The sequence below is a fragment of the Bufo bufo genome, chromosome 2 (assembly GCF_905171765.1).
Source record: "Bufo bufo chromosome 2, aBufBuf1.1, whole genome shotgun sequence".
Lineage (NCBI taxonomy): Eukaryota > Metazoa > Chordata > Amphibia > Anura > Bufonidae > Bufo > Bufo bufo.
Window position 1 is genome coordinate 707965816 of NC_053390.1, and position 12241 is coordinate 707978056.

The following is a 12241-nucleotide window of genomic DNA, read 5'->3' on the forward strand; positions in this document are numbered from 1 at the left end:
CGGGCCGCAATACGGCCACGGATCGCGCACGTTCGTGTGCAGGAGGCCTTAGAAGAAAAAGAAAAAAATTCCACCAAAAGTACCTGTTAAAGACGCCCAAGGGCATCTGTGTGCCATTAGCATTATGCAAGTAACAGAGCAGACAAGACTGCCTGTGTAACAGTTCTCAAATGCAGTGCAGTGTTTTTTTTTTTTTTTTTAAGTAACTAGCCCTATTGCAAAACCGAGCATTGGACTTCATCATAGGTAAACTTTGGCTAAATACACAATTTTGTAACACAATTTAAACATAAAAAGCTTTGGTATCCAGTGAGATGCCCCAGACACAGCCCAAGGACAGAAATCTGCACAGATCAGGTACTTTATATACATCACCTCTGCTTGAAATGATTCTGTTTAATTCGGTAATATAGGATAAATGGATGATGTTTGTAGAGAGTTTATGCATCCATTATACTCTATTGCAGGATGACATTTTATTACACTGTGGCAAGTCTTCTCCTGCTGTTTGACGTGGCTTGTGGAGGTAAAGTAACATTGAATGATATAGTGAATACTAACTAATGATATGAAAATGCTTTTATTATTGACCTTTTGCTTTTCGACTGTTAGATAAAAAGTGAGAGCAAATATGAAGCAAAGGGTTTTCTATTTTCTAGTTTTATATTAATAATGATTATTTATTGTTCGTTATATAAATAAACAGTTCTGGAACTTTATGATTCGCTTTGTTTTAAAGGGTTTTCTGAATATATTTTTACTGCTGACATATCAGGTCATTAGTATCTGATCGGTGGGGGTCTGACACTCAGGATCGGCATTCGCAGTAGCCCACAGTCAGCTCATCATGCACAGCTCAGCTCATCATGCACAGCGCTGTGCATTTTATAGTGGCTGTTCTTGTGGGGCTGAGCTGCGCCTAGGCCATGTGATTAATGAACATTACGTCACTGGCCTAGGGAAAGCCACGAGAAGGCTGTGGCGCCACTACGAGCGCCGGTGTCTTTGCAAACAGTTGATTGATGGGGGTCCCAGGTGTTGGACCCCCACTGATCAGATACTGATGACCTATGCTGAAAATAGGTCATTAACAAAAAGATCTCGGAAAACCCTTTTAAACCATTCAGGTGTTTTCTGTTCATGAATAAGAATATTCTTGTTTTTATGCAAAGGCTAAAACCCTATAAAGCTAGTCCTTCTCTCAGCTGAGAAATGGATATAGTTGTATCAAGTGAAGACAATGTTGTACTAATAGCTACAATCTCTTTAATGTAGACTGTACATACATGCAATAATACTGCTTGTTCCCTTATGCTAGATTGTGTACCTGGACTCGAACATGATGTGCTCCTTCAAGGAGGAGACCTGGGTACTGTGTTTGCTCCAGATGTTGAATATTGCCAGATGGTCTGTACCTTCAACCCACGTTGCTTGATGTTTACTTATCTAGCAGAAAGCTGGCCAAATGAAAATGAAAGGTAAGACAACATGGCGCATAGACTGGAGTTGTTCTTATTTTGAACATTCCCTTTTCTTACAATTGCTATAAAAAGATCGACATTATTACCAGTAGGCATGTACATAATAAAGTTAGGAATAGGAATTATAATCGTGCATTCAACAGACATGTTAACCTGTACAGTATATAAAGATATGTTATATTACTATATTTAAATAAAGTAGAGTATTCATCTTCTCATGTTAAAGGATAGGTCATCAGTAGCTGATTGGTGGGGGTCAGACTCCCAGCACCCCCGCCAATCAGCTGATTAAAGAGGTCAGAGAGCTAATTTTCAAACATATGATTGGTGGGGTGCTGGGAGCTGGTACCCAACAGTTCAGATGTTGATGACCTGTCCTGAGGATAGGTCATTATTATTGAACTCCTGGAAAACCCTAAAACTAAGAGGTGGATTTTGGGGGTGGGAGGGGAGGTCACAATTGGTAATTATTATATTGAAATAAATAAATTCAGCCACACAAATGTGTATTCAGACTGTGTAGTGGGGTGCAGTTAATAAAAACACATTGGTAAAACCACATGCAGTTTTGCCATGGTTTTCGATCCAGTTGCAGTTTTTACAGGTATAAAATTTTAAAGGCTTTTCCCAATATTAGGAATAAGTGGGGCACAGGAAGTGGTCAACGTGTGACTGCTACAGCAATATGTTTCACCTGTTAAAACTGCAACTACATCAAAAGCTATGCATTTTTTTTATAATGTAGATTTTGATGTTGTTTTGACTGCACCTAATTGCACCATCTGAATACTCCCTAAGGCCTCATGCACACGACCGTATGTATTTTGCAGTCTGCAAACGGAGTACCTTCAGTTTTTTTTTTTAAATGAATAGTTCCGCATACGGTCTTCAAAAAAACGGAACTGACACGGAAAGAAAATACATTTGTGTGCATGAGCCCTAAGGTTGAGTGGTAACATGAGAATATGTACCCAGCTCTTCAGCTGTTAAAATGAATATTAAAGCTCCAACCTGCTCTGAAAGCCAAAGTCTATTTGTCCACACAGTGAGGAAATAATACACGTGCACATACACTGTACAATATAGTTTTATTTTCCGTTATTCAGTGTTCTCCATGTCAAATGTTGAACCAAATAGAAGTCATAGGACAGCTTTAAAAATACAGATAAAAAAAAAATATTTTTAATTCCTCAGGTTTGCTTGTTTTCTGAAGGACAGTGCAACATTACATTTACAAAAAGTATTGACACCAGGAACCATTTCAGGACATTCTTTAAAACACTGCACAAAAAAAATTTATGGTGAGAACTTTCCTTATTATATCCTACTAGCAATGTTCATATTAGTAAAGAGAATCACCCGTCATCTAGCTGGTGTATTTGCACCAATGAAATAGCCCACAGTGTGCAAAAATTCCAGCATGTAATCTTGCCTTTAACATTGACCAGTTTGAATTTCTGAGATTTCTAATATACCTTTCTTTCATCATGCCTTGTGATCTGCCTGGGTTCTGCTATGTGATGTGGTTGATTAGCGTACTAGTGCATTAATATTTTACACCAATTTCTGACTGGTTGTCTCTTTCACACATACTGTTTATTTTTTCCTTTTGTACCAGTGATAGTGAAAGTTTATATCATATTAGTGTCACTAATTTCGGCAGATATTTCTATTTTGTTTGCATATGCTTGGGTTATTTGTGTAAAATAATTTATGTTCAATACTAATAATACTAGAAAATTAGCTTGCATATGTCTGTCAGCAGCCGTTACCTTGATAAACTGTTGACAGCACTACATAAAGGAATGAGGAGAGCAGGAAAAACATACCTGTTGTGGAGGTTTATTATTATTAGGAGTATTGTGAATATGAAGTTTTATTCTGCCAGATTCTGCTCCTTCAGTGCACTGGAGGCAGAGCTTCATTATGAAGTGTTCTCTGCTCTCTGAATTAAACTATTTTACAGCTCCTCCTCTGAGTGACAGCTGTAGTGGTGTCCTTGTTGGATGCTAAAACTATCACTCAGAGTAGAGAGGAAGGACTCCGAAGCAGTTCAGTGCAGACAGCAGCAAGCAGCGCCCTACTCTTGATGATAAAAGCCCCGCTAAGGCATGTTTGTCCTACTCTCTTATTTCCCTACATAGTGCTGTTAGCAGTTTAGCATGGTCAAAACTGCTAAAAGACTCCCTTTAAACCAGTCTTACATATTATGGAATGAGCCAGGTAGCCATCAGATATAGTGAACAGAGGATTCCCCTGTGTGGAACCTAGCTCTGTAGCACCTGCTATACTTCACCACCTCCCTCAATTCCTCCAAACAATGGAACAGCTTTGGTGGCATTAGAACTTAAAGGGATTGTTCCACGAAAAAGATTCTAAATTTTTCAAACCACCACCTGGATCTGAATACTTTTGTAATTGCATGTAATTAAAAATCTATCAGTACAGTGCCACCTGCTGTTTGCTCTTTTTGTAATTTCTCTGTCCTGCTCACTGAAATGGAAGCACATGCTCAGTTCTTGCAGTAGCAGCTGCAGTAGGAAGGACATGCCCGCTAAAAAAATGCAAGCCCCCTAAGCTGCTAGCTTGAAGTAAATCTAGCAGAGCAATCAATAGGGAGATCTCTGGATACATGTGAGGTACAAGGATGGTTCTAAGTTTTTTAGAAAGATACTGCCATGTACCATATGACACCAGATTTTCATGCTTTACATTAATAATGGCATAACCCCTTCAGACATGGTAGACATAGTTGAGCGCGGATATTCGTATTACGAAACTTATACCAGCTTGAAAAAGTTAGCATAAGTGACCCACGCCTGTATTTCGTGCGCATTACGCGAATATTACATTGCCGATTTTCACAATCAAGAATATAATCTCGAATTCTTGAATTTGCAAATATATGACGAATATTCTACAAAATATTCACAAAATATTGAAAATTCAAATATTGCCCCTGCCGCTCATCACTAATGGTAGATGGGTTAACTCAGTTGTGTCTTCAACAAGCTATAACTGTAAAGAGAATCTCCCCCCCCCAAGGCCTATTAAGTGCAGTACTACATGAATAGCCCTGATCCCACTGACTCCTGATCACTCATGTCTATGTCCATTTACATGCTCGTTTCCCCCACTGTGTGTCCACAGACTGGCACTGGAATACTTTGAGGGGACTCTTAAAGTGTACCTGCCATTTCACTACCAAAAATGAAATTCCTAACATATGTAATGCTGAAGGAAAGATATTCATGAAGCTGCATTCTTCAGCTAATTTTACCTTTCTGATGTCTGTATTCAGCCCTTAGCAACCATATTTCTCTGTGCCTCTATTTCAGCAACTTCCTAATATGGCCTCTGCTGCACTTCCTGTGATGATATTTGCCCTTCCTTGAGGCCATCCTGTATTTCCCTCACTTCCTATAAGCCCTTGCTCTCCTCACATGAACAAGCAGAGCCAATCAGAACACAGATAACTTCCCACAGTACCCAGAGCAGTGTGTATCCTCACATACAGCTAACCAGAGACAAGCCCTGGAATTACATTAAATCAGTAGGCATTTATTTTAACCTGTTAATAGCCAGCTGTCCCTCATTCTCTTCCAGACTGACAGGGAGGGGACAGAGAGCTACTTTAGCTGCTTATATCTCTGGTTTGGTACCAGCTGACATTCCAAGCTTTCAGACAATACCAGAATGACATAAATCTGGTCAGTACAGGGGAAGATATCAATGATAGAAATTGGGATGCTGTGAATGAAGCTGAAAGTGAAAGTAAAAGCAGATTTTACCCTCGATTATTCCCTACTCCATTTCTAACAGTGATTTTTCCTTTGTTTTTCCTCTGTTTCTAGAGCTATCATTCTGGTCTTGTATGAAAGCCTACCTGGACTGTCAGCTTTCAAACAAGACCAGTTGCATATTTCTAGCTGCAACCATTAAGAAGATATTACCATCTAAAGCATCCCTCCCCCCTCCACTTTCTGCCTCAGACAGTGGTGTGCCTAGGGGGTTTGGCACCCGGGGCCGGTCCTTTCTCTGGCACCCCCCACCAATACTTTAAAAAATTGTACCCCCTTACAGTAGTATTGCCCTCATTGTACAACCTTCAGAGTAGTTTTGTCCAGATATGTGCCCTCTCATGGTAGTTATGCCCATATTGTGCCCCTTCAAGGTAGTTATGCCTTCACTGTACAACTTTCACAGTAGTTATGCCCACATTGTGCCCATTTAAAGTACTTATCCCTTCATTGTGCCCCTTCACAGTTGTTATGCCCTCTTTGTGATTCCCTCACAGTAGTTATGCCCTCTCTGTGCCCATTTCAAAGTAGTAATGCCCTATCTGTGCCCCCTTCACAGTTGTAATGTCCTCTGTGCCCCTTCAGAGTAGTTATGCCCTCACTGTGCCCCCATACCAGTAATAATGCCCTCTGTTTACCTTCATAGTAATAATGCCCACTCACTGCCCCATAACAGTTATGCCCACCCACTTTACAAGAGTAAAGCTCTGTGTGCCCCTTCACAGTAGTATACTCAAAGAGACAGTAACATTGTTGCTATAATTGCAACCCCTTGCATGGGGATTAAATAGGAGTTGTCCTCCCATATTGACACAAATGCTATATAGATGGTGGAGCCTCTAACAAGGGGACTCCAGGAAGATTTATCAACAATATAGCAAATATAGTGACAACCATCCCCATTAATAAAAGTTGGATGATATTAACCAACTAGGGGTTCCTATAGAACTAATTAGATCCCATATCACGATAGTTCCAATTGGAATACACCACTGTCTATGCACCCCAAAGGCATTGAGTAGTAAGGAGTGGGTTGGAGTCAGCAACCAGTAGTGATACAATTAATCACTTTATACCTCACTGCATACTGATATTTTTAAATAGTTATTTTTTTTCTTCTGTGTGTGTTTGTCTCAAAATGAACTTAATAAAGATAAGATTTTAAATATTAGTTAGAGACCCCTAAAGGGATTTTTGGTCCTATAGACCACTTCAGTATTCCTTCACAGTAGTAATGCAATCTGTGCTCCCTTCAAAGTAGTAATGCCCATTGTGCACCTTCATAGTAGTAATGCCCATTGTGCCCCCTTATTAGTAATAATGCCCATTGTGCCCCCTTCATAATAATAATGCTCACTGTGCCTCCTTCACAGTAGTAATGCCCATTGTGCCCACTTCATGGTCATAATGCCCATTGTATCCCATTAATAGTAGTAATGCCCATTATGCCCCCTCCATAGTAGTAATACCCATTGTGCCCCATAATACTAGTAATGCCCTTTGTAGTAGTATTGCCCTCTGTGCTCCTTTGTAGTAGTATTGCCCTCTTTGCCCCTTTTAGTAGTAATGCCCTCTGTTCACCCTTTGTAGTAATTTTGCCCTCATTGTCCCCTCCATGGTAGGAATACCCTCTGTGCCCCCACCATGGTAGAAATGCCCTCTGTTAAATAAAAAAAACACAGTACCTACTCACCTTGTCCCGTTCCTGAAGCTCACAGTCCTCTCTCCCCTACAGACACAGATTGCTCTGCAGCACTGTGTGGGTGGAGCTTATGCAGATTTCCGGGCTGAAGGCTCCGCCCACACAGGCTGGCAGCGCGATCTGTGTCTGCAGGCTGAATGGTGGAGTAGGGAGAAGCCTTCCTGCTTCACCATTTAGTGCGGGAGAGACAGAGCGCAGGAGCTGAGTGACAGGACCACAGCTCCCTGTGCTCCTGCAATAAATGCTTCCACCTATATTGATGTAAACGCTCATTACTTCTAGGCTCTGGCACCACTTGAGAGATGGCACCCGGGGCGGACCGCCCCCCCCCCCCTGGGCATGCCACTGGCCTCAGCCCAGCTCCAGGCTGTCAGGGTTGAGCTCCTCCTTCCAGAGCTCATCCGTCTCTTGTCATAATACTGAGAAGACGGACTGCACATGGCAACGCTGTGAGATGAGAGCTGCTGAATAGGAAAGTAGCATGCATTTGTGGGAGTTATTAGCAGGTAAAACTGAAAATGATCAAATTTTAAAGCACAAAAGCACTTATACAGCAGGGTGTACTATACCCTTAGGGAATATAAAATGAAATGATAGTTACACTTTAATGTTTTCTAGTTCTTGTTTGCAGGCACATGACATAGTACAGGTGGTGGACTATTCATACACTGCTCAAAAAAATAAAGGGAACACTTAAACAACACAATGTAACTCCAAGTCAATCACACTTCTGTGAAATCAAACTGTCCACTTAGGAAGCAACACTGAGTGACAATCAATTTCACATGCTGTTGTGCAAATGGGATAGACAACAGGTGGAAATTATAGGCAATTAGCAAGACACCCCCAATTCCTATGCTTCCTGGCTGATGTTTTGGTCACTTTTGAATGCTGGCGGTGCTTTCACTCTAGTGGTAGCATGAGACGGAGTCTACAACCCACACAAGTGGCTCAGGTAGTGCAGCTTATCCAGGATGGCACATCAATGCGAGCTGTGGCAAGAAGGTTTGCTGTGTCTGTCAACGTAGTGTCCAGAGCATGGAGGCGCTACCAGGAGACAGGCCAGTACATCAGGAGACGTGGAGGAGGCTGTAGGAGGGCAACAACCCAGCAGCAGGACCGCTACCTCCGCCTTTTTGCAAGGAGGAACAGGAGGAGCACTGCCAGAGCCCTGCAAAATGACCTCCAGCAGGCCACAAATGTGCATGTGTCTGCTCAAACGGTCAGAAACAGACTCCATGAGGGTGATATGAGGGCCCGACGTCCACAGGTGGGGGTTGTGCTTACAGCCCAACACCGTGCAGGACGTTTGGCATTTGCCAGAGAACACCAAGATTGGCAAATTTGCCACTGGCGCCCTGTGCTCTTCACAGATGAAAGCAGGTTCACACTAAGCACATGTGACAGATGTGACAGAGTCTGGAGACGCCGTGGAGAACGTTCTGCTGCCTGCAACATCCTCCAGCATGACCGGTTTGGCATTGGGTCAGTAATGGTGTGGGGTGGCATTTCTTTGGAAGGCCGCACAGCCCTCCATGTGGTCGCCAGAGGTAGCCTGACTGCCATTAGGTACCGAGATGAGATCCTCAGACCCCTTGTGAGACCATATGCTGGTGCGGTTGGCCCTGGGTTCCTCCTAATGCAAGACAGTGCTAGACCTCATGTGGCTGGAGTGTGTCAGCAGTTCCTGCAAGATGAAGGCATTGATGCTATGGACTGGCCCGCCCGTTCCCCAGACCTGAATCCAATTGAGCACATGGGACATCATGTCTCGCTCTATCCACCAACGTCACGTTGCACCACAGACTGTCCAGGAGTTGGCAGATGCTTTAGTCCAGGTCTGGGAGGAGATCCCTCAGGAGACCGTCCGCCACCTAATCAGGAGCATGTACAGGCGTTGTAGGGAGGTCATACAGGCACGTGGAGGCCACACACACTACTGAGCCTCATTTTGACTTGTTTTAAGGACATTACATCAAAGTTGGATCAGCCTGTAGTGTGTTTTTCCACTTTAATTTTGAGTGTGACTCCAAATCCAGACCTCCATGGGTTAAAAAATTTGATTTCCATTATTTTATTTTTGTGTGATTTTGTTGTCAGCACATTCAACTATGTAAAGAACAAAGTATTTCAGAAAAATATTTAATTAATTCAGATCTAGGATGTGTTATTTTTGTGTTCCCTTTATTTTTTTTGAGCAGTGTATATTACTGCAATTAATAGTCCCTGCCGGAGGTAACAGATTCCTCATTAGGACAACCCTTATCCATGTATCTTTTTTTAACATAATATAAAGTCTGGACCTCACCTCAAACATCTCACTAGATAAGGAGGAGAGATGATGCAAAGAGCAACTGTCAATATGTATAACCATTCAAAGGTGCCTAGTAATATTACAGCATCTGCTATACTCCTTATTGATAATAGCTGTTCATTAGGATTTCCAGAAACTGGGCCACTCGTCATCATTAATGAAGATGCAAGACTAAAAAGGGTTGACCAAATAGGAGTCTCTATGACGCATGCCTTGCAAGGACCTGTCATAAAGATAGCACACAGTAGATTTTTAAGTCACTATGTAACATATTAGCATCGGCCATTTGGGAATCTCTGGTGTTCTCATATGGTTTATATTAATTTCTTTTGTATTCATCCAGGTTGTGGTATATCAGTAATAAGTCAGAGCAACTGGACTTTTTATATTTTTTCTTGAAGATACTTCACTAGTTATCTGACTGGCTTTCTCAATTACAATGAATTGTGCAAGAAATCTCCAGCAATAAACACTTATCTTGCAAAAAGAAATCTTGTAAATAAAGGTCTTATTAAAATGTCTAACATGCTAAAATACAACTTTTTATACTAGATTTTACTTAACTAGTTTAAAAGTTACAATTCAGGATGGCTGTGTATATAATGCCGCTGTAGACAAGCACATCCCTAATTTACTAGCTTATACATAGATCATACATTTCTATTGACTTGTATGTTTAACAAGGTTAATGATTAATATACTTTAACTCCGAAAGTAAATTCTTGCTCACTTATTACTTAACAAGGCAACTACTAAACCTACATATTTGTCAAACAGTGATCATCTACTATATTAACATTAGCTTCCAAATCCAGCATGATCAGACCAGCAGTCACTTATGAAAAAAAACTTTAGGATACTAAACCTATTTGTTGATCTGCAGGATATGTTAGTCATGGAATTAGACCCCAGATTAATATACAAAAAAAAGCCTTACCCGACTCAATACCTTAAAGTTAATAAATTACTGCTGGTAACCATAAGAACCTACATATGGTCCTCACTAGTGTTGAGCAAATTAAAATGAAACAAATTGAATTTGATCTAAATTTCAGAAAAATTTGATTTGCCACAAATCTGAATTTCCTCACGCTTCATAGTAACAAATCAGTTTTTTCCTAAAATGGTGGATACATGTGTTGCAAAGTGAAAGGAAGAAGCACAGAATTGTGATATGACCCATAATGCCGTACAGCCAGCCAATCAGCAGATAGCCGTTCCCTGTGATGTCACAGCCCTATAAAAGCCTCATCCCACCCGGTCTTTGACGTTTTACTGTGAGCTGAGCATAGGGACAGAAGTGCTCTGTGTTAGGAACAGTGGTTAACAAACCTTTTAATTGTAGAATATTGGATAGGGCCAGTGTAGGGAGATCGTAGGGAGAGTTTTTACACACTGTAGGGAGAGCATAGGGAGACTACAGGGACAGTGCAGGATCAGTGTAATCACCATGTGTATCTTGTTCATCTGCTGAGCCATTCATTCTTAACCTCTTAACAGTTACGTTAAAATCCTTCCAAAAATGTCACTTTTTTATTGGAGATTTTTAATGTGTGTCTGAAGTAAATCTTGTTGGCGCACAACTCAGGGAACACTATTGCATTTTTAACCCCTTAGTGACATAATTAATTTTAGCCTTAAGGACCAATAATATTTTCCCCCATTGTGTTCTAGCAGTCATAACTTTAAATTTTTTTCTTCTAAATGTTTTATTTTGCGGGATTAGTTGTAGGTTTTTTTTAGGAACCATTTTGGGGTATATATATACAGTCTTGTGAAAAAATTAGGACACCCTTTGAAAGCATGTGGTTTTTTGTAACATTTTTAATAAATGGTTATTTCATCTCCGTTTCAACAATACAGAGAGATTAAAGTAATCCGACTAAACAAAGAAAACTGAAGAAAAGTCTTTTCAAGATCTTCTGTAAATGTCATTCTACAAAAATGCCTATTCTAACTGAGGAAAAAGATAGGACACCCTTGCCCCTAATAGCGAGTGTTACCTCCTTTGGCTGAAATAACTGCAGTGAGACGGTTCTTGTAGCCATCTACCAGTCTTCGACATCGGTCTGAGGAAATTTTACCCCACTCCTCAATGCAGAACTTTTTCAGCTGTGAGATGTTTGAGGGGTTTCTTGCACGTACAGCCCTTTTCAAGTCACCCCACAGCATCTCAATGGGATTCAAATCTGGACTTTGACTTGGCCATTCCAGGACTCTCCATTTCTTCTTTTTCAGCCAATCTTTGGTTGATTGACTAGTATGTTTTGGGTCATTGTCATGTTGCATGGTCCAGTTCCGCTTCAGCTTTAATTTTCTAACTGATGGTCTCACATGTTCTTCAAGCACCTTCTGATACACAGTAGAATTCATCGTGGATTCTATGATGGTGAGCTGACCAGGTCCTGCTGCAGCAAAGCAGCCCCAAACCATGACACTTCCACCTCCATGCTTCACAGTTGGTATGAGGTTCTTTTCTTGGAATGCTGTGTTTGGTTTACGCCAAACATGTCCTCTGCTGTTGTGTCCAAATAATTCAATTTTGGACTCATCTGTCCAAAGAACATTATTCCAGAAGTCCTGGTCTTTGTCAACTTTATCGCTGGCAAATGTCAGTCTGGCCTCGATGTTTCTCTTGGAAAGCAAAGGTTTCCTCCTTGCACACCTCCCATGCAAGTTAAACTTGTACAGTCTCTTTCTGATTGTAGAGGCATGTACTTCTACATCAACAGTAGCCAGAGCCTGCTGTAGTTCTCGAGATGACACTTTAGGGTTTTTGGATACCTCTTTTAGCATCTTGCGGTCTGCTCTTGGGGTGAACTTGCTGGGGCGACCAGTCCTGGGCATGTTGGCAGTTGTTTTGAAAGCCCTCCACTTGTAGACTATCTTCCGGACAGTGGAATGGCTGATTTCAAAATCTTTTGAGATCTTTTTAAATCCCTTC

The 12241-nt window shown here is 41.2% G+C and overlaps 1 protein-coding gene across 1 annotated transcript in view; it reads left to right on the forward strand.

The window, feature by feature from the left end:
• The first annotated feature begins 273 nt into the window (after positions 1 to 273).
• KLKB1 (kallikrein B1) overlaps positions 274 to 12241 on the forward strand; it is a 130058-nt gene continuing 118090 nt past the window's right edge. The window contains exons 1-4 of the mRNA XM_040418761.1: positions 274 to 357; positions 468 to 526; positions 1319 to 1478; positions 2676 to 2782. Of these exons, the coding sequence (XP_040274695.1) occupies positions 469 to 526; positions 1319 to 1478; positions 2676 to 2782 (325 nt within the window). The 5' untranslated portion in view covers positions 274 to 357; position 468. The remainder of the gene's footprint in view (positions 358 to 467; positions 527 to 1318; positions 1479 to 2675; positions 2783 to 12241) is intronic.